This window comes from Stegodyphus dumicola, chromosome 3, assembly GCF_044657685.1.
Source record: "Stegodyphus dumicola isolate Sdum_Otavi_A_Nest chromosome 3, ASM4465768v1".
Classification (NCBI taxonomy): domain Eukaryota; kingdom Metazoa; phylum Arthropoda; class Arachnida; order Araneae; family Eresidae; genus Stegodyphus; species Stegodyphus dumicola.
Genome location: NC_140770.1, coordinates 229,095,661 through 229,119,233, shown reverse-complemented (window position 1 = coordinate 229,119,233; position 23,573 = coordinate 229,095,661). Strand labels below are relative to the sequence as shown.

The window sequence follows — 23,573 nt, the reverse complement described above, 5'->3', positions numbered from 1 at the left end:
CTGAACGCTTTCTACCAGCCATTTCTGATCAGAAAAAGGTGGCAAACATAGTAAAGTTAGAGTGGTAAATACCAAGTACCTTCCAGATGCCGCAATTTAGTGGACAGCTAATGACATCTATTGGTCAAAACCTAAATTAAAAGTCTAATACTGTACATAATTTATTTCACTGGTTAAATGGTGAAATGGCCGGATGTGCTCCTAAATAAAGGAAGAAAATACATACCCGCAAAAAAGCGCAAAATGAACAAATTTTGCTGTATTTGAGTTGCCTGTGGAAATCACAATATGAGCAGCCAAAGCGTTAAATACTTTTACATAAATGTGCAACATGTGTGGTTTGTGCATGAAATACATGAATGTACTATTCATTTTTATACTTTAAGAAATTACAGTTTGAATCTAATCTGAAAGTAGCTTTGAAAGCTTAGTTTGCTGAATCTATTTTCTGTATGATTAATTAGCATTGTTAAGATAATGTTTCATTATTTTAGAAGCTAGCTTTCATTTAAAAAACTGCAATGCATTTTTACAAATAGTATGTAATAATCATTTCTAACAATTTGATTTAATTAATTATTTTAAAAGAAAAATAATTACCCGTCAACTAAGTGAGGATATTTCATTCGAATCCATGCTGCTAACATTCCTCCATAAGATCCACCAAATGCAACAACAGGAGCATCTCTGGCACCAAGAGTAGATTGTTTTATATATGCAATAAGATTAGCAAAATCTGCAAGAGCTTGTTCAGTTGTAAGGTAACCTAGATGTTTATTATCCTGTAATATTTTAAAATGATATAACAAAAATATACATCCATAATATGTAAATACAGGATATGAATACACGTGAAGACAAGAAAAATAGATATTTATTTTTCTTTCCTTTGCCAACACACAAAATAATAATAATAAATTAATTAATTAATTAATAAAAAAAATGTTGCCAGCTGTAATGAATTGATACACAGCTTGAATAAAGAAGGCATTACATAAAATATTTTTAAACTTACCTTGTATGATTCATTTCCATAAGGCAGAGACAGACCATAGTATCGATGCTCAGCAAACACAATTAAAGCATTAAACAAAGCAGCATTTTCCCACATAAAACCCTATAACAGTATTATTTAAATAAGTATATAAAAATACTTTTCAAAATCCAAATTATAACAATTTGACTCAAATTATAACAATGCTTTAATTTTTAAAAAATCATAACTTCACAGACTAATAATTAACTAAATATGCATTTAGTTGCTTCTATGTTGCTGTTCTCCAAGAATTTTTAAATACTAAATATTTAGTTAAAGTGCATTATAGTGTATTGTTGTTGCCAGTCCCTTACAGTGTAGCTCAGCTAGATCTGGTTCATGAGCCCATGCACCCAGTAAAATCAAGCACCAAAACCTTGGCCTTGGCATGTAAATATCAAATGCCAAGGCCTGCCCTAGGTGGTAGGCAAGGTAGGCAATTGCCTATGCCGGAAAAACCAAATGAACTCCACCCCCACCCCCCAAAAAACTCAAAAAGTATATTCTGTTTGGCTGAAAATAGAAAATTAAGGAACAGTAAAATAAAATCAAATACAACACAAACTGACAGGTTTCAATCCATTCCTATATTTTGAGATGCACAAAAGACAAGAATAGATAAGCTTCTATGTTCTGGATAGTGGGTATCTGTATATGTGACCACGCAACAAAGTGAGAAATGCAAGCTTGCCCCTAACATGATTTAACAAGCTTTTTTAACCTCTAAAAAAAGACAGAGATTTAAAACAATGCGTTATTTATGTAATAACATCCGCCAGGTGCGCTTGAATTGTGGTAGTGATAAAGTTTATGCAACATTTATTGTGAATGTGAAAAGTTCTTTTTAGAAGTAAGGTAGTATTGTTTGTTCTACCTGCAACTTTAATATTCTAAGTTTACTCAATTTTTTTTTTTTTTTTTTTTTTTTTTTTTTTTTTTGTTCCCCCAACTGCGCTGACTTTTTATATATTTATGTTTAATCACAATTTTCTGGGTAAGTGTTAAACTGATTTCAATACAGCCTTTTGGTATATGTATTGCTATTTAAAATTTTAAATAAGACAAATTTTTGGGTGGTTTCCCCATGATATCCAAAACATATAACTTTTTTTTTTTAAATCCCTATATTTTGATCCAAGACTTCTCAGGTTATTTTTACCATTCTATAGAAGATAGCCGTACATTCAGTTTCAATTGTTCGATTAACCTTATTCAATTAACTTTTTGTTTTAGAATGTCTGATGAAAGAAAAAAGATTCTGGAAGTCAATATAAAAATAAGAGGTTGGAGAAGCAATCCCAACTTCAAAAGCGATCAGGAGCATTGCGTAATTTCTTAACAGGTGCAAGTAGTTCCAAATAAAGCAAAGAAATAAGCCATTGTTGAGATCTAGAGACTAATATCAATTCTGATTTGGATTATCAAGAGGACAGTAACATAAATAATGAAACTGTGAGTTGTTCTGGGCAGGAATCGAGTTCAATAGGTTTCGAGGCAATAGATACTACAATGCAAAATGAAGAAGGCCTGAACTAAACTCTGCCATTATAGCCCGATGGTGTAAGTGACTTAGATCGAACACTTTTATTGAGAAGAGCTCCATTACCTCCTTTATTCGGTTCTGATTTTCCATTTCACACTCAAATTCCAAATCAAAGATTTAGGGTAAGTTCTGTTACAGAATTTTGAAAAACGGAGAACATGTGTCAAGAAATTGGTTGATATATTCAGATTAGAAACCTGTCAGACAATAGAATCAGTTGCACAAAGATTAATTAATTCTGCAATTAAATATTGACATGAAGCAATTTGTACATAATGTCAGTATCAAACTGCTTGGTGAACGTTCTCAAGCTTTTCCAGGAACAAGTGACAAGCCTTATGAACATAATAATGGAAAGTTTCGGAAGTTAATACAATTGTTGTCTGAATTTGACCCAATAATGAAAGAACGTGTTTGTAGAATCCTCAGTAATGAAGAAAAGACAGCAACATATTTAGATAAAAACATTCAGGATGAAATTATTGAATAGTTACATAACATAAAGTCTTATATTATAAAACAAGTTCAAAAAGCGAAATATTATTCGCTTATTCTTGATTTCACTCCTGATGCGAGTAAGGTTAACAAATGACATTTGTAGTAAGATATGTTTCCACTGATCAATCAGATGCAGGAATTGAATGCAATGTTGGAATTATCTCAAGCTCTATTAGAAAAGATGGAGAAAAATAGATTAAAATTAGAAAATATGGAGATCAAGGTTACGACAATGGTTTAAATAAGAAAGGCGACAATTTGGAAATACAATTAAGAATTAAAACTTAAAATCCCAGAGCATTTTCTGCATCTTGCAGCAGTCATTCATTAAACTTGGTAGCTAATGATACATCAAAATCTTCCTCGAAGGCAGCAAATTGTTTTTAATGCGGTTTAAAAGCTACATATATTTTTTGCATTGTCAAGTTTTCAATGAACCATATTAAGAAAACTCCTTAAAATTCTTACATTGAAACTATTGAGTGACAGCCATTGGGAAAATCGTATAGATCTCCCAAAACCTTTACATTTTGAAATAGAAAATATTCACAATGTTTTATTAAGTAGTTATGGAAATGTATAAATAGATAATATGATTCGAGATGAGCAGGGCTGTGGAGTCAGAATCAGAGTCAGACAGATTTTGGGGTAAAAGGAGTCAGAGCTGGAATCGCTAAAAACAGTGACTCCGACTCCAGTTTTTGTGGGACAGTTTAAATTTGAAATGAAATTAAAATGAATTGAAAAAAAATTAATGACAAACTGAGTAATTATTTTTATTTATGGACTGTATACATTTTTCTATTTTACTGACATATTAATAAATAAATATTAGGGAGGAGGATTTATGCGATATTTGCCATTAGTGATTAAACTGATTCATTTAGTTGCAAATCTCACTGATAAATTTAGGTAAGCAGCAAGAACTCCCAAAATTGACGCCTTTCTTAGAAAGCGAGCAGGGAAAGGAGCAATTATTGATCACGCAATGCGATAAGGAAGTACATAGTTAATGATAAAGAGGTTTTTAGAATTAAGAATTTTTTTAGAAGATGTAGATAACTCTAATGTTTCACTAACAGAAAGACTGTGGAATGATCTTGGAGAATTGGAAACTCTTCTTTCTACACCGTATATAGCCACAAAAAAGCTGTAATCTGAAGAATTGACAGGAGGCGAGAATGGAAGACTGGGAAGTTTGTTCTTTCTGAAATAGAGGGTTTATTGCAGAAGGAATCATTTTTTCAATGAAGAAAAGAGAAACTAGTTTGCTATACAATGAGATCTTGCTGAGTTCAATATATGTAGATCCGAAACACTGAATTTTTTTGAATGACGAACAAATTAAAAAGGCAAAGAAAGCCTTCTATGAGCTTTCATTAAGAATGAAATTATTTTCAGAACAATTGAAGAAGTCGAATCAGTACAGCCAAACTGCAGACACTGCAATAGAGTCTCTATCATCCTCTTCCAGTGATGAATTAGATTTTGAGAAATATTTTTGGATAATATTGAAAAGGCTAAGGCAAAGCGAATGAAAATAAATAACCAAGTATCTTTAGATATAAAAATGAAAAAATACAAACAAGATTTCTACATGGCCTTTGAAGAAATAGAGAAATATTATTGCACTTGCAAGACACCTCTTTTAGAACTTCTACCCTGAAAAAAAAAAAAAAAATCCTGAAAAGTTAAAAATCTGAAAAATCTATCCTGAAAAGTTAAAAAAAGTAGCCCTAACAGTAACAGCTCTTCCTCCTACTTAAGTTAGTGAGGAAAGACTCTTCTCAGCTCTGAAGTTTATCAAATCGGATCAATGGCCCTAAAACAAAGAAAATCTTACTGAAGCTATATACTGTTTCTTAGAATAACTAATGCTAGTTTTTCCCATTTCATAATAAATGCTAATTAATATAAAATAATTTCCTATGCCATCAATTTTTTTTTTTCCCTGTAGCATCTATTACTTCTTTTATATTAAAAAAATAAGCTATAATCCATGTGTATATGTTTACATGTGTATATATATATATGAGGGAGTCGGAGTCTTTAAAATTCCAGGAGTCGGTCATTTTCCCTACTGACTCAGCCCTGCAGATGAGGCCAGTGGTTTATTGATCACAATAAAATAATTTTTTAATTTTTATGTTGGATCACCATTTGGTTAAATTCACAATTCATTTACACCATTTAGTTAAATTCACAATTCATTTATTTCAAGCACCAGATTTAACTTTCAAATTTAATTTGTCTATTATTGATTAACAAACCAAGCAATTTAAAAGCAATAAACACATCTCTTAATAATTTTTTTACTTTCTAATATGATTGATTTAAATGCATTTAATTGAGATGACTAGTTGAAAATACTGAACATTTTTATGGAATTACACTAGATGGACTCATTAAAAATCATTATATATTTTTTCTTTTTTTATAATTGCTATTTTATGTAGCCAGTTGCACAAGCTGCTATTCATATTACATAATCAAAAATCTGTACGTAATATATATGTATTTATGTTCCAGATCATAATGGTAAATGGTGCCATCTAGAGCCAGCAGCCTTTAAACACACACCATCCTTTACCCGAATATGTGCATTTCAAAGCTTCAATTTAGAATTTTTAAAATTTCTTTTACTTATTTTGTTTTGCATGAACTTCTGAAATTTTGATAAATTAACTCGGAGATTTAAAAACATGTTGCCAATCAGAAAATTAAAACACATCTGAAGGTGTTTCAAATTTAATCAAAAAGCTCAGCAGTTTAAACAGCAGTTTTGAATGTATGCTCTTTTTTGTGCAGCCTGATTTGCCCATATGTGGTACACGCATCTCATTTCAAAGTTTTAAATTTTGACTATCATGTACTATGTATTTTATCTGCTTCCAGATGGCATTGGTTGGCCTTAAGAGCAAGTTTGTAGGCCCCCCCCCATTGAATTCATAGTAAAACATCTGCTTTCATAGATATATTGTGTTGCATTTGCTAAATGTTCATTTAGTTTTATTAGAGTTTATTACAAGTTTTATTAGAGGTCAACAAACTCTTATAAACTTATTAGTTAAAAGCATACAAAATAGTTTTGATGTTACATTACTGCAATTTGAGTGTTTTAATTTTCATTCGTTACTTGTTTTTAAATACATAAAAAAGTATCCTTCCTAAAAATACATCATACCAAATAAAATATTAAGTTATAGATCAATTTTCTAGATATGTAATAACTAAATGTAAAGCTATGTAAAATGTTTATTACTACCTGCATGCATAAAAAAGGCAATATTACAGGACTATTTTACATAAAATAAACTTACCACTCATACTTATGTGTGTTCAAAAAGACAACATGACAGGAGTAATTTCTCCCTCTCGCTCTCTCTTTATATATACATGTGAATGATTTTTCACAAATAAATCATCTAAAAATGCAATTTTCTCACAAATTCTGTATTTAAAAAATAAATTTTGTGACTAATTTCTAAAATTTATTGAGCTAAGTGGTTAAATGAAATATGTTGCCACTTGACAAAGTGTAAGATGTTTAATTTAGAAGTAAAACAACAAAAATCAGCATTATATTTGCAAATTTTCACAGGAGTAGTTTTGATGGTTTTACAGAACCATCATTCTCAGCTGCCAAAGTGCAAATGAAGGATATAAGGTATAGTGATAAGAATGGCTGGATGGGAATTAATCTACTGGTACTATTTATTAATGAAACAAGAAAACTAAAACATAATCTATTGTTTCCTCAATAGATGATCCCAGTAACTTAACTCCCATACAGCCATTCTTATCTTATCACTATATTTTACTTGTTCATTTGCACATTGGCAGCTGAGGTTGATGGTTCGATAAAACCATCGAAACTAGTCCTGTGAAAATTTGCAAATATAACGCTGTTTTTTTGTTGTTTGACTTCTAAATTAATATTTGTTCGCCATGTTATTTTTACCTAAATTGCAAGGTGTTTGTCTTTCAAATTTAATCAACAGAATCAGCAATTTAGAAGAATTCTGTTACCACTGCCTGAAATAAAATAATTTCATCTCTGATATTCTAGTATACTACCATTTAGCAAAGCATGACTTTTTAATTTTCCTTTGAATTTTAATCTGTTATTGATTAGCAAACAAAGTGATTTAAAAGCAACAAATGTAGTGTCAGTATTATTACTTTACTGCTCATTGGACCCATGAAATGACACAAGCTGAATTTATTAAAATCATTATGCATATTTTTATAATTATTATTTTAGCTGCTGCCTTGATATTTATAATTGATTTAAACATTTTAGAAAAAGAAAATCAAACCATACTATTCTTTGAAGAATTATACGTTATTTGGCATTTGTCAAATTACAGTGTGAAAGCATGTTTTCTAAGAAACTCAAAAAGTGTTTCAAAATTAAATCCGGAAATACTGAAGATCTAACTGGAAAGAACTAATCACAGGCTCTCAAAAGGGCTAATATTTTTCCTAAAGCTTCTCCTTAAAGTTGTTTTAGTGTTTCTGCCTGTCAATTTATTATTTAGCAGGAAAATATAAAGATAATAAAAAATTGAGGTGATAAAATACAATAATTAAAAAAATATTTGAAGCTGGTTATTTAAGAATAATCAAATACTGTATAACTGCAAAATAATAATTGCAACATTTACCGTATTGTTTGCAAACATTTCAATATATCCTTCATTCCCTGTATAGAAAAATACAGTTCCATTCTTTGGATCAAAATATTTGCTATTTACAAAATAACGCTGCAAGAAGAAATCGGTATTTGTGTATGTAAAATGGTCCACCTAAAAAAGGCAAAGAAAGTAAAGGTAAACAATGAATTCTTGATTATCTATGCAAATGAATAGCTACTTTTAATGAAACAAAATATAGTTTAAATATTTATTTTAAAAAATGCTTAATAGACAAAAAGCAGAAATAAAAATAAAAGTTAAAATAAGTTTAGAAATTTTTCTAAGCATTTACCAAACTTTCAATTTGGTAAATGCTTAGAAATACAGAATAATTTCAATATAAAGAAAAGTAAAACACCCTTTATCAAATACAAAATATTAACAATTTGCAAACTTAGATATTTTTATTGTAACTTTTACTACTACAGTCAAAAGTCGTTAATTCGGACACCCATAATCCGTAATGATCTATAATCCGGATCTCAAAGCTACAAACTTTCTGCACATGCGTCGCTTTGAAGCATGCGCGTAAGACCTTTACGGCAGCGAATATTCGTGTGTGCATGCGCAGAATATGTTTACGAATGCACGTTTAATGCATAACGGAAGGTATAAGCTAAGCTAAAATTATCTAATTCAGTTAATGTTGCAGATTGCATTGTTCCTTAATCTTTGAATTGGATACGGCTTTATCATTTTTTGCAGACTGTTAGAGCAATTTTATAAAAGTAAGCTTGAACTTTCGATCATGTCAAAAAGAATTTCTGATATATATTTACTAATATGTAAAGGATCTACACAGCGAAAGTATGTTTCGAAGTCCATTAAACAAAAAGTGGAATTGCTGCAAAAATGGATAAAGGCATATCCTTTGCTTATCTAACCATTCCAAAATCTGTTTATCAATTTCACGCTACTCTGCGGCACACAATGAATTGGAAGTTGATCTGTCAGCACTATCCTTATCTTCAGGGCAGATGTTTTTATTTTATTTGGCTTATAATTCCTTACTAAATGTAGTATTTCATCTTGATGTACTCCGTCTTTGATATGATTTAAATCAAATTCCTCGTCATTATAATTCCCTTTCGAAACAGCAATTATAGGACTTGAACAGCGGAACTTTGTAACTGAACAAGAAATTATGTCTGTTTATAGAATTAAAGAGAAAGTATTATCACATAAAAAATGAAGCAACTTAAACAACTCACATTGAAAGAAATGTTTAATAAAGTAAACAAATAAATATTAAGCTTTTTTTTTTTTTTTTTTTTTTTTTTTTTTTTGTAAATTTTGATACCTTTTAGATCATAATTGTTCTTTATTTCATAAATTACGGTTTCATATTTTTAATTTTATAATTTCTGCATGCCATCTTACCAGATTTAAACTGATGATCTATAATCCGGAATCGCCGAAGTCCCGACGAGTCCGGATTAACGACTTTTGACTGTATGCAAATGGTAAGATGCCGTAGGTATATTTGTACTTTTTCAATTTTCCTGGTTGATTTTGAATTTAATCAGGCCTTCTATTTAAAGTTTGAATGTTCTAGGCAGTTTTAACTTGAATAGTTTCTAAAAAATGTTTTAACTTTTTAATGAAATTTTATTTGTTCTTGAAAGCTTTTGTTTGGAGAATTTTAAGGGTATTTTTAATTAAGTACTTTGTTAGTTCTTGACAGCTCCTTGTTTTGTGTATTTATAGTGTATCATATTTTATAAATAAAAATTTCATTAGTTCTCAGTAACTTTTTACGGGTATATTTTAAAAAGCTTTTTAATTAAAACTATGTTAGTAGATGAACATGCTAGTAGATAACAATAAATAACTACTTGTACTGTTAATAATATGTTATTTGTGAGAAATTCAGGAAGCTGTGCTTAAAATCCATACAAAAACAATTTACTTTAACTTGGAGGGGGAAAATATTTTTTTTTTTTTTTTTTTTTTTAATTTTGCACTGTATTTTACATTAATATGTTAGAGAATTAAATAGCAGAATTACAAGCCATAGACTTGTAAAGTGTTCCAGGACTCCAATCTACACTCTTGCTGTTGCAACTTATCTCACTTGTTTGACAGTAACATCAGTCCACGAATTTGATCTTGGTGAGAAACAAAAGATTGTCATTAGCATGGGCCTTGAGCACCTTAGACAGTACGACTTATCAAGCTCCATCCAAATTTCAAAGCAGAATCCTGTGAGAAATGCATCTAAGGGTCTTCTACCCCTCTTCCATTACTACCAAACATCTCAAAACGTCTGTTGTCATGACACAAAGCCACTAAAAAACATCCAGAGATTCCTCAAGATTATAGCTCAAGCGTAACAGTGCAATAGGCCAACATAACCACTGTAACAGTCAGAATAACAGATTAGCCAAAATATGGGCCTCTACACTCACAAAGTTCTCCAACCACTCTTCAAAGTGTATACGGTACAAAGTTCGAAATCCGCACATCCATTATCCGGAATGATCTAAAATCTGGACCTCAAAGTCACAAACTTTTTTTTGTATGCTTTACGCATGCGTATTTCATTTTTTCTTCCATAATAAAACACGTGGAGATTTTCACATAAAAATTCCAATTCTTAATTTCACTTAGGCATTAAATAAAATACCTTGTTATGGAAAAACAATCATGTAAGCATAAATTTGTGAAATTAATAATTTGGCACCGTAGCTGAGTATCTACTTGGCATACACATCAAACTGAAACATTCACCTATTTTATATCAATGACGCCGACCTGGCAAGTCATTATTTATTATATTTTGCTTTCATTACCGCATGTTTATCAATACATGACAGCTTCAGTAATAATTCATGCTGTGATGTCTAAACTTTTTTTATATTAGTAATTGAATGGCAACCTTTTATGCTAACATTATGCTTGGTGATGATTATAGATTTTTAAATGCTCTAAGAAATGTTGACGAGGAAAAATTCAACAAAAATTTATTTTCATATGCTAAAAATAGATTTTGTTAATGAAACTCATAGGAGAAAAGATTACATTTAGTGTTATTTTAATTAAGAATAACTGATATGTTATTCACCATAAACCCAGAAGTGGCGGCAGAATATGTCAGCAATGGACGGCAAAATTTAGGGAAGAAGAAATTTTTGGAATTTGGAAAAGCACCGAGCAGCAAAATTAAGGGATGAGAAGTTTTTTATGATTTAGGGAAAGCACTGGGATGCAAAGTTTAGGTGCGGTGAAAATTTAGAACTTAGGAAGGCGCTTTGTAGCAGAATTTAAGACCCGTAGAGACTGCCTCAGGCGGTATTTAGCGCCGGCCCTAGATAAAGTGTTAAGTATATGTGGGAGTTTATTTATTCAGGACTCAGATTATTTTAGCATGTGCAAGAAATAAACGTAGGTATAGTAAATAACTAAACTAATACAATTCAGGCTTAATTTCAGTACGCAACAGGATCAAAACACAATTTAGTGAAACAACTTAGCTTTTTTCGCCAAACAAAATTTAGCGAAACAACTTAGCTTTTGTCACCAATCTTGTGATACACAGCTAATAATGTATAACGGACGCTATTAAAGCTAGGCAAAAATTATCTTTACTGATTCTAAGGTATTTCAGTTAATGTAGTGGACTGCACTGTTCCCTATTCTTCTAGTTTGATCCAGCTTATTATGTTTTGCAAACTGTTACTATTGGGGCAATATTATAAAGATTAAGCTTGAACTTTCAATTATGTCGAAAAGAGTTTACAATTCTGGAGCTGCCAAAGGATCTACAAAGCGAAAGCATGTTTCGATGTCCATTAAACAAAAAGTGGAATTGCTGCAAAAAATGAATAAAGGCATACCAGTTTCAAAATTATGGGAGGAGTATGGCACGAGAAAGTCAGCTGTATATGACATAAGGAAAAGGAACTTTTTAAATTTTTTGTGGAAGCAACTTAAACAATTTACATTGAAAGAAATGTTTAATAAAGTAAACAAATAAATATTAAAGAAATGTTTAATAAAGTAAACAAATAAATATTAAAGAAATGTTTAATAAAGTAAACAAATAAATATTAAGCTTTTTTTTTTTTTTTTTTTTTTTTTTTTTTGTTGTAAATTTTGATACTCTTTAAATCATAATTGTTCTTTACTCATAAATTAGGATTTCATATTTTTAATTGTATAATTTCTGCATGCCATCTTACCAGATTTAAATTGATGACCTATAATCTGGAAAAATCCCAAATCCGGAATCGCCAAAGTCCCGACGAGTCCGGATTTCGGACTTTGTACTGTATATGTTAGACAGTACTTACCTAGTTAACTTGCCGATATAACCATTTGCATCTAAAGAAATAAGATTTTGATCTCACTGTGCTGAAATTGTTTTTGCTCATTATCTTATCAAATGTTTCATCACATGTGGATATCAACAGTAGGAGAAGAAAAATTTACAAAAAAAAGTACGATTAGTTTTTATTTTCTAACCAGCTAATTTTACATTTAAAAAATACACTATAAATGATTCTTAAGCAGAATATTTCATAAATTTCAGCTATCTAAAGTAATTTATATGATAAAATGTAACACCGTGTTAAATTTAAAAACTAATACATTGCTGGCCATTAAAATTGCAACACCAGAAAGGAATGATCTGACGAACGTGAAAGTCATATGAAAGGAAGAAGTTGCGATATGCAAATGGTCATATGAAAGAAAGAAATGGGATATGCAAAAAGTGCATTTAGGCAACGCAGGAAGGAGAAATGACATCTGAACACTGCATAAAAGAAAAGTTATACAGTGGATTTCTCATTCGGAAAGTACTTTATAGGGTTGGAGTTTGCTCAGAATATCATGTTATGCCTCAAATAAGAAGAGGAAATGATTACAAGCAAGATAAGAGATTCAATAGAAGCAAAGATTGTTGCCAATCAAAAGTATATATTATTGTTCCTTGATATCGCCCGTCGCACTGGTTGACATCCAACCACTATCATGTGAATTTGTACGCAATGTACTGCTAAGGGTCATACTGAACAGCATGCAGGATCTCAACGCAATCCCACGACTAATGCCAGAGAGGATAGACACATGAGATCAGCCCTGCAAAACCATACGACCACATCATGGACCATTAGTCAAGAATTGGACATGTTTGCAGCAAGCCCAGTATCAGCTCATAAGGTGTCATAAGGTGTGTCAACGTTCGCAGCAGCGTGGACTATCCACAGGGTGACCATTACTTCAGCTTCCCTTGAAAATGCAACATAGAGACAGCAACTCTGGCGTGCCATACGACAAAGCTGGGTACAGGAGTGGCACAACGTCACCTTTTCAAACAAGTCTGCTCTACGTGCAGTATTCTGATGGCTGTATATATATATATATCTGGAGTGTCTCAGGAGACCGCACATCCCCTGCTTACATTCGTTATTTGCATTGGGGCCTTGCACCTCGTGTGATGTCTTGGGTAGCCATTGGGTACACGACATGCACATCTCTAGTTCAAATCGACAGCAATTTGAATGCAGATGGATACACTTCTGACATGCCCAGTGGTTGTGCCCTGCTATCTTCAAAGTCCCCAAATGCCACGTTCCAACAAGATAATGCAAGATCATATGTTGCACATTGTATTCCAACCTTCCTCGACGTATCATTTTTATATGTTGGATAGTGCTTTGGGAGGATTATGAGATGTACACATTGTAAATTCATTGTTTATTCTACATTGCTACTCTGATATTCTATATTGCAGTTATGATAAATAATAATAATAAATACAATTAATGTATAACATCTCCCTTTTTAAACAGTAATAATAAAATTACACATATTTTTTTTAAATAATGAGGTTTTTTAACAGTCCTAACAGATTAAATAACATAGTTATGTCCATTTGCAAAATTTGATGACGCAACACATCTTTCAGTATGTGGTGGCACAACACTTCTGTTAGGTTCTGAAGAATTTGAAGTACTCCTACTTATCTCAGGTACCCCGGGTTTATCCACATCTTCTTCTTCACGACTTTCATTTTCATAGTTGTTTTGCATTGCACTCTTTCCAATTAGTTAATTTAAGAATGTCTCTTCTGTTTCTTTCTACAGTTCTTAAAATCATGTATGAATGTGGTCTTTCTGCTTCTTCTATAATTGTCCCACTTTCATTTAGTTTTATTCCCCTTTCTCTTTTATATACACATGATCTCTTTTATATACACTCTTAAATGACCATAATGAATTCTACTTAGCATATCTTTTTTTATACATCTTGGTACAACAACACAGGAATTTTTCGGTTTTAATGGTCTTGCATTCCTATCATAATAGCTTTTTTGTAAGGTTTGCCTCTTCAGTAAATGTTGTTTATGGTCTTCATATCGTTTAGTTTGGATGAAATTATCTTTTATAGGCATCAATCCATTCACTTTTCTTTCAAACATCAATTCTGAAGGTGACTTAATTTCAGCTGAAATAGGAGAGTTATGATATTCCAGTAATGGATCCTTGTTGTCAACTACAGCTTTTCTAACATTGGCTTGAGAGTTTGAGTACGTCTTTCAACCATTCCATTTGCCTGTGGGTAATTTGGACTTGAAGTTCTGGTTTCAAAATTCCACCTCCTTGCAAATTCTTTAAATTTCTTGCAACTAAATAGCGGGACATTATCCGAATATACTATTTTCAGAATACCATGTCCTGCAAAATATTATTTCAGTTGCTTTATCACTGCTACACTTGACAAATCTTCCAAATGTCCAATTTCAACATTTTTGCTAAAATAATCTATTAGACAATCCCTGCCTTGGAAGTAAAAGATATCTGTTCCCAATACTTCTCATGGACAATTAGGTATTTTTTTAGATATCATTGGTTCTTTAGTATTAGCTTTTTGTAAACTAAAACATAGTGCACAACGCAGTACCAAATCTTCAGTTTCTTTCGACATTCCTCGCCAATATAATATTTCTCTTTGTTTTTGCATTTTACTACTCTTAAATGACCATAATGAATTCTACTTAGCATATCTTTTCTTATACATCTTGGTACAACAACACAGGAATTTTTAAATATTAATCCATTTGCTTCTGATAGTTCTTCCCTGAAGTTAAAATATGGTTTTGCCAGTTCTGAAACCATACATTTTTCATCTGGCTATCCAGTTTTAATTAATTTTATTAAAACCTGTAGTTTTTCATCTTTTTTTGTTTCCAGTTGAAAAATTTCCATTTTGTCTTTAGACATCGGTATACATTCTACAACCAAACCAACCTGGGTTTCTATGTCTCCTTCAAAGAAATCAGATTCCTTTATGAATAAATGATCTTGATAATGCATATGCTATAAAAAGTTCTTTTCCTGGTTTATATCCTATCTCAAACTGATATGCCTATAATCTTATATGCATTCTTTATAATCTTACAAGGCATTTATTTAACGGTTTTTAGAAAACTGATTCCTACGGTTTATGGTCACTTTCCACCGTAGTATATTTTCCAAATATATACTGGTGAAATTTCTCACACGCCAATACAATAGCTGAAGTTTCCTTTTCAATTTGAGCAGAATTCTTCTGTGTATCTGTTAATGCCCTTACATGCATATGCTACTGGTAAATTATTCTAGACTGCTCCTAGTCCTTCATGAGATGCATCAAAAAATAAAACTACTGGCATGTTTATATCATAATACTGTAAAACTGGATTATTTACCAAGATATCTTTTAGTCTTCCCAAATGCTTTTTCATGTGCTGCATTCAGTCGCCGAACACTGGTAGTTCGGTCTGAGGTTCGAATCCCGCGAACGGACTGGCTGCATGGGCGTTTTCGTGGTTTTCCCCATGTGTATACGAGCCAGTTTCCCTTAGAAAGTCCTCCACGAAGGCATCCCTCCCCTTAGGCAGATAGCCCTAGTGTGCTTTGCCGTAATCTCAATAAACCAAACCATGTGCTGCATTCCAGTTCCAAATAACCTGTTTTTTCAACAAATCTCTTACACATGATGTCAATTCTGATACATTAGGTATAAATCTAGAGACATGTGTAATCATTCCCAGGAAAGTTTCTAATTCCTTGACATTTTTGGTGGTTTTATATCTAGAATAGCCTTAATTTTGTCTTCATCTGGTTTTAAATTATCTTAAGAAAATATATGTCCCATATATTTCACTTCATTCAGCCCAAATTTACATTTATTTAAATTAAATTTAACATTCTTTTCTCCGACTCTGTAAAAAACTTCTTTATTCTTAAATGATGTTTTTTTTTATCTTTTGCCCAAATTAATAAGTAATCTATATATATTTGAACTCCTTCTAAATCACTAAAAATTTCAGAAAAACTTCTGTAAAAAACTTCTGGTGATGATCACAGTCCATATGCCAACCTCAAAAAACAATATCTACCAAACGGAGTATTAAATGTAGTAAATTCACAACTTGAATCTGGCAGTTTAATTTGCCAAAATGCTTTGTTTGCATCTAAAATACTAAACATCTTCGCATTTGTCATTTGAGATAAAATTTCTTCAAAAGTTGGTTATGATAATGTTCTCTCAGTATATTTTGGTTAAGGTGGTGAGGATCTAAATATAGTCTTAAATTACCATCCTTTTTTCTTACTTTAACTAATGAATTCACAAATTCTGTAGAATGATTAACTTTATAATACCATCTTTTTCCATTCTTACCAATTCCCTTTTTAATGGTTTTAATAAGCTATGATAGGTATATCCAGTTAAATTCTCTATTCCTTTAAATAAATCTTGATATCCTTTATAAGATTCTGGTAATTTTTCATTAGAATCAGGATTTACTATACAAATCCTTTGTACTAGATTTAATTTTTGCAATGTAGATAAACCTAAAATAGCTAGAACAGTTTTATCACATGCTACTACTTGAAATTCTATTTCATCTTTGTCCCCTTTCGATGTCTCACATAATAATTTGCACTTCCCAACTACATCAATTGCAGTACCATTGTAATTATTTAAAGTGACTTTTGATTTAGTCAAACATTTATCTCTTAAATTTAATTGTTTAAATTTAGGCAATGGTAATACATTACACTGAGCACCTTTTAGTCTTTCAAACCATTCTGTTCTATTTTCAGAAAATGGATTTGTATCTTCTACAGACCCTAAAACTATAATTCAATTATTATCATTACCATTATTATGCACGTCATGCTCTTATTCTGTACAACATTAACATCTTAATAAGTGCACATTTTAGAAAATTTTTATTTTTACAATACAAGCAAATCTTATTATAAGCAGGACAATTATACAACTTATGAAGGTTTTGGATAATGGTACGTATTTCTTGATAGTTTGAAAATGATTTAGTACTTTGTTGCTTTTGTTTTATCTGATATTTTTTCTTACAAGGCTGACAGTTTTCCTCTAAAGGTGGAATTTTATTCCTTTTGATCACTTTAATTTTATTTTCTTCAGTTAAAGTTTTCAGCAGAAGTTCTGATAATTCAAAAGCTTTACACATTTTAATACATTTCCCCAATGTTAACTGATCTTCCTTAATAACTTATCTTAAGGAATTTTATTTAGAATCCACTTACTATTCTATCTTTTATTAAACTATCTTTTAATTCTGCAAATCCACAGTTACAACTTAATTTCTTTAACCCATTCAGGACCAGCATCCCGTAAACGTGACGCAACGATTCCAGTCCTACCAGCCCAGCATCGCATATATTCGAAGAGCTCCGATCGATCTCTGCAGACCAGTGTTGCATATACGTAACTTTAAAACAGAATGATTTATTTGAATTTTTAAAAGCCAGTAGATGGAGCTAAATGGTAACTGTTTTCACATGGGTTGATCCATATGGCATTTGAACTTCATGTACCGACATTAGTTTCTGTTCTGAAGGGATTTGAGTCCTAAGGACTATTACTTTTGTTTTAGCATTTTGCGTCGGACTCCTTTAAATGTCGGTTCACTTTTCAAACTATTGCCACAAAATGTTAAGAGTTCTGCATTATATTTAAAGAAATTAAATAATGAAAAATTTGCATATCCCATTGTGATAAAACAATGGTATCTTGAGCCATCCAATTTTGAATGATGTAATCCTACTGCGAATATGGGCATCTGAAAGACCAAATTTGAAACTTGGAATTTGTTTTATTATCGATTTCATATTTTGTAAAACTTTAATGAATTTTAGAGTAACAAACTCAACGATTTAAAAGCGAGCAATGGCAACACTCTAAGGGGGGGGGGAATCTTTCTATCTTCAGCGTGTCGAACTGTGTATCGGGAATTCTAAAGATGTGCTCACTTTAAAACTATTTTGCGACATTGCTATTGAACTAAATTTTATGGTTTAAGTGCAAAGAACATGATATTTAATAAAGTTAACACACAAAACGTTACGCCCGTTATTAGAATGTGAGTAAGTGCATCCAGTTCCTTATTTTTGTTTATGTTATTTGCTTTTTTTGTTAGGAAAGTGCATTCAGCTGACTATAGCAGGTGAACTTCCGTGATGGAAATCTCAAGACCAGTTAACTTTTTTCCTATTTATTTTGAAACTTAACCTAAGCTTTCTTGGTTAATTAAAAAGTAACAATACAGCATTATTACAGACTATCGACTTTCTCGACGCATATAATGTGTCTTACTCGATCACATTTCTCAGGAAAGAGCCAGAGTTTTTATTTTTATTACTCGATTTAATAGGTCATTATATATACTGCTTTGAATGGTCATTATATATAATGACCGAGGCATTATGATATATAATGTATTTATTGACATATAATATATGACTTGATCAGTAACGGATATCCCACCAGTGTGGGGTCTTTCCTTGATCACTTTCCGGTCATCGTGGCGGACATTTTTTCGATCTATAAAAACAGAAAATTTTCTAATATAAACCTGATGTCACACAGGGTTTGAGGATGAAATATTTCTGGGTGTCTTTTGAAGAAGTTTTGGACATGTGTTGGGGTTATATTCAGCGTTATTACGTTATCCATGGCTAAGAGTCCGAGATACCTAACTGAAAAACTGTGTAACTGGAAGACATTTTTTGAAAATTTGCGTTTACAGAAAAAGTAATAAAGGCAGGAGAAGATGCATTGTGTGCACTAAAAAAAAAAAAAGGAAAAGCGAATGCAAACAACGTATTTTGAGTGAAAAATATGCAATGTAGGGCTGTGTGTCAATCTTTATTTTGAATTATTCCACATACAGCAGAATTTTTAAATTGGAATTTAACTACAGATAATTCTTGCTTAATTTTCTTTTTGTAATTTTGTCTTCATGTTTACAGTATTTATTTCTGTGCATATAGTTATGATTTTAGTATCTTGCCCATTTAATTTATATCTATTAATGTGATATTCCTTATATTAATATATATTAAAAACAAGTACAGTTGATCTTTACATTATGGTAACTTGGCGTTTTTTTTGGCGACCAACTCTCCTACAGCAACGCTCTATTTTTTTTTTCCGCCGTCATTTTGTCTTCACAAAGTAAAGACATGTTTCTTTTCTTTTTATCTACTGAACACTTCTTCCAACAATCTACTAGCCAAATTACATTTATGCTAGAAATTTTATCTAACAAAACTGCTTAATCATGACAAATATTCACTGCAAAATTGGGGAAAAGTGCACAATACCATAGTCCTTACGTTTTTTTCAAAAAACACATACACATAAACCATGTACACGCTCACTTATTTTTACTTAAACAAACATCCCAGAATTACACAAAAATGGCATTGCGCACACTCTTCACTATATCCATGTACACTGCTTTTTTCTCATATATTAGAAAAATTTCACGAAAATACATGACAATTTTCTGAATCTTTAAACCCGGTAAAAAGAACACATATGAAATTACCTGATCGCGAAAAAGTACATACCCTTTCCAAATATGAACATTTCCCCGTATAAAATAAATAAAATATCCAAAAACTTTTACCTCTACATTATCTATTATATTACAAACGTCACTAACTAATTCATACCTTTACTTCATTACAAATGGTTACAAATACTTAGTGTCAAATATTTAAATTATTTCCATGCACGTTTACGCAAATTACTTTACTTTCACCTTACATTTAGAACAATGAATAAAAATAATATCCTCAAATAATTAAAAATACTAACTTACCTATTCTTCTTCAGAATCTTGATTACGTGTCCCATAAACTTTTCTTATTTCTGTTTCAGGATCTTTAAAATCATACTTGTAGTTCACACCAAGGTACCAGGTAAAATAAATAACTTAATAAAACATCTTTACTTCTATCTCGCACAACCTTAAAGAAACACTTATTACCCCTTTCAATCCCACTAAATACCCATTTCGAATTCACTTTAGTTAGGGCCATGGGATCCAAAAATTAACGAACACTGTTTCACACAACACAGAATAAAGGCAAATACAAAATTTCCAGATTTTTTCCAGATTTCCCCCCTTTTCCGATTAAAGAACCGTAATTCGTCCATTAATATCACATGATCTCTCATTTCCCTCACACAAAATAATGCGTAATCGGAACTGAGTACTGCTCACATTATTACCAAAGTCCCAGGTAGTAACCTTTATCGCCTCCAAAATGTCGCCAAACTACCAGTTACCATATTGTAAAGATCAGCCAACAAGTACATTAAATACGCAACTTCAAAAATTGACGTCATTGCATCAAAATGGTAATTGTTTTTGTAAAATTAGGCTTAACTGCTGAAAATGCGCAGGCTGATGGCGACAATCCATTTCAGCGAGTTTGGTCCTGTGACTATGCTTCGTTCTCTGTCCACTGGTCCTTAAGGAGTTAAATCTGTTCAAAAATTATCAAACGATTCACCTATTGAGAGATTGTGTTCACAAATGTCATTGAATCATAACTGTGTTCGACAGAAATATATCGGTCTATCAACAATTTTGTTTGCCACTTCTCTCCAGCTAATACAGTTAATGAAGTGTGACAGAATTGAAGCAGCATGGAATGAGTTGCCCATTTCTGTCATCCACGACTCCATGCCTAATGGGATAAGAGCCATTATAATTGCTTGGGTTGAAAGCAATTGCTACCAATTCCAGACACCTGCAAACCTCCAAAATGCTTACAAATTTAATCATTTTGTCTTCATGCCATACTGTTTACGTGCAATAAATATCTTTTTCATATTTGCTTTCCTTCATGGTGTTGCAATTTTAATAGCCAGCAGTGTACATCATTACAATGCAAAAAGTATTTGCCACATGTCAGTGACATCATCCAGAATTTTTTTTTTTCTTTATTTCAAATCTTAAAAACTATAACTTACTAATTAACACAAGCAAAAACTAGACATTCAGACTGAGAGATATTCACAACTGATAATATGAGACAATCTGTCTTAATAAAAATAGTACTATATCACAATTTAAATTTTTTGTATTTAACAAATATAGTTTTATGATCAAATAAAACTCTGAAACAAATAGAAAAGCATTTTCAACACTACTAAGACTTCTAACAATGCTGTTTAGTAAACTTAATATCAAGAATGGCTCTCTAATTCACATGAGGTTTAACAATCACATATTATTTTAATCTTCAGTATTTCTTGATAATAAAGTATAAGAATGAATATAATGGGAATTGACAATAAGTATATAAGATATCTTAAATATTCACTTTCCTTATTTAAAAGGAAATTGGGTATCTTAAATATTTAGTTTCTTTACTTAAAGCTCTCAAGTTATTGTAAATAAATACTGATAACATTTTGCTAATGAATGCATTCCTCCCCCCCCAAACATGTAAAAAAAGCAGTTTGTTACTTGAGTACTTTCCTGTTACCCGGACTCCGGGAATGTATGTATGTATCCAAACATGTAATGTGTGTGTTTATATATACATGAATAAATATATACATACACCCATATATACGTGCATGGCATACATTTTTGTATCCACTCTGGATATGAGTGAAATACAGTTACTTGTTTTGATAAAGCAGACAAAGACGTATGCATTTTGAAAGACACGAATATTACATTTTCACATGGCAAGTGAAAAAATACACCCCTTCATAATGCAATCATCAAAAGTGCAAGTTAATAATAATTGGACTAAAAATGGATAATATTTTAGACGACATCATGTAACTTAAGTTCAGCCACAATGTAAGGTAACCACAGGACACGTTGGATAGGTTCCTGAGATAAAGTATCTTTCCTAAACTAAGAGGGGGTGCGAAGTCTGTTATTTTCACTACAAGTTTCAGTTTCTTGATGCGGCATATATTATTGAATATTTTAAAACAGCAAATGTAATTTATTTCCTACAATTAAACTATAGCTAACTAAAACACGCCACAGACTAGAAAACAAGATCACAAAATCTTTCAAAAGAAAAGGATATTCAAAAACGAAACCAAAATGTTTAAAATAAAACTCAATGTTTTCTTACCTTCTGCTTAAAAAAAAAAACATCGTAATCATAACTGCTACATTTTTGTAAAAGACAAATCAAAAGCAAAATGTAAAAATTCATTTCTATCGTAAAACATACGTCTAATGAACAAACACTACCTCTAAGTGTAACTACAAAAATAAACAGATAATGAACAAGGCGCCGAATTTCTCGTGATCATACTTTTAGTTGCCATATTCGTTTACAGCAATATTTTATTATAAGATAAATATTAAACAGAATTAAAACTTTTCACGTATGAGTTCTGTAATTTCAGGTTGACTCTAAAATAACATTTTTTTACATTTATCAATGAAATCAATATATGAATTGTAAGTAATGATTTAACATGAGATCCACGGCTTTTAGTTAATTATTTATTTTCATAAGTAGCGTCTAAAATAGAGTGCTGTTATAACAATTTTTACCGTCTGTTGTATCGTTAGTCTTCCCACCGTCTGGGAAATTGCCAAACTTTATACTCCTGCATTTGGTAGTATTACTGAAACAATAGAATCGTGTTGGAAGATTCTGAAACTAAAGATCGTACACGACATATGGTGTACTCACATTCTTTCTCAGATGCATGATGGAAGATTCATTAATAAAAGTGATGACAGTGTTTTAGCTATTCTGGGCAATATTCGAAAGACCAAGGAAGGTTTCAATTATGAGGCTCACGAGCTTAATGACATTATCCTCACACCAACAAGCATTAATTATCATCACCAAGAAAGGGTTCCACAAAGAGATAAATTTAGTGTCGAATTGTTAAGAATAAACAAATGGGAAACTGCCTTCTATGGTGAAAAAAAGTAAAAACACTGAAGGGCTTAATTTAATAATTTTGAAATCGAAAAGGGACGGAATCAATTTTGAAGGGTTACATCACGAATTTAGAAACGATTCTATGTTTCTTTGACCAATGGTAATGTGGCCTAACAACACGAGAAAGTAAGGCTTCTCTAAACCTATATAGGAGCCTTACGAGAAAGGAACCACTCGCGATAGGTCATTGACGTCGCAAGTGATTCGGGACTGGGAAAGGATAAGGCTCCTCTAATAAGGCTATATAGGAGCCTTAGGAAAGGAGAGATGCGGAAACTCGTTAAGTGCGTTAGATTTAAGAGACAGGGCCAGATCTGCCTCTGAGAAGAAACTGGGTTGATAAATAAACAAATAGCTTTAGTTTCAAGTGTTACGATCCAATAATACAAAAGATAAATTATCTTAAAGAAAAATTAAAGTTTAACATTAGAAGGTGCACGCGAAACCTATAACTGGGAAAAAAGACGTGTTTAAGTTAAATGGCAACAGCTTACGGTTGAAAGAGATAAAAAGCCTATTTACGGAATAAAGAGAGT

General features: G+C 31.5%; 1 protein-coding gene across 1 annotated transcript in view; it reads right to left on the bottom strand.

Moving 5' to 3' along the window:
• Positions 1–22,390, bottom strand: part of LOC118194079 (lysosomal Pro-X carboxypeptidase) — a 103,503-nt gene extending 81,113 nt beyond the window's left edge. The window contains exons 1-4 of the mRNA XM_085813883.1: positions 22,207–22,390; positions 7,745–7,885; positions 1,016–1,117; positions 601–782 (exon numbers count right to left, since the gene is read on the bottom strand). Coding sequence (XP_085670009.1) covers positions 601–782; positions 1,016–1,117; positions 7,745–7,885; positions 22,207–22,290 — 509 coding nt within the window. The 5' untranslated portion in view covers positions 22,291–22,390. The remainder of the gene's footprint in view (positions 1–600; positions 783–1,015; positions 1,118–7,744; positions 7,886–22,206) is intronic.
• Positions 22,391–23,573: the final 1,183 nt, after the last annotated feature.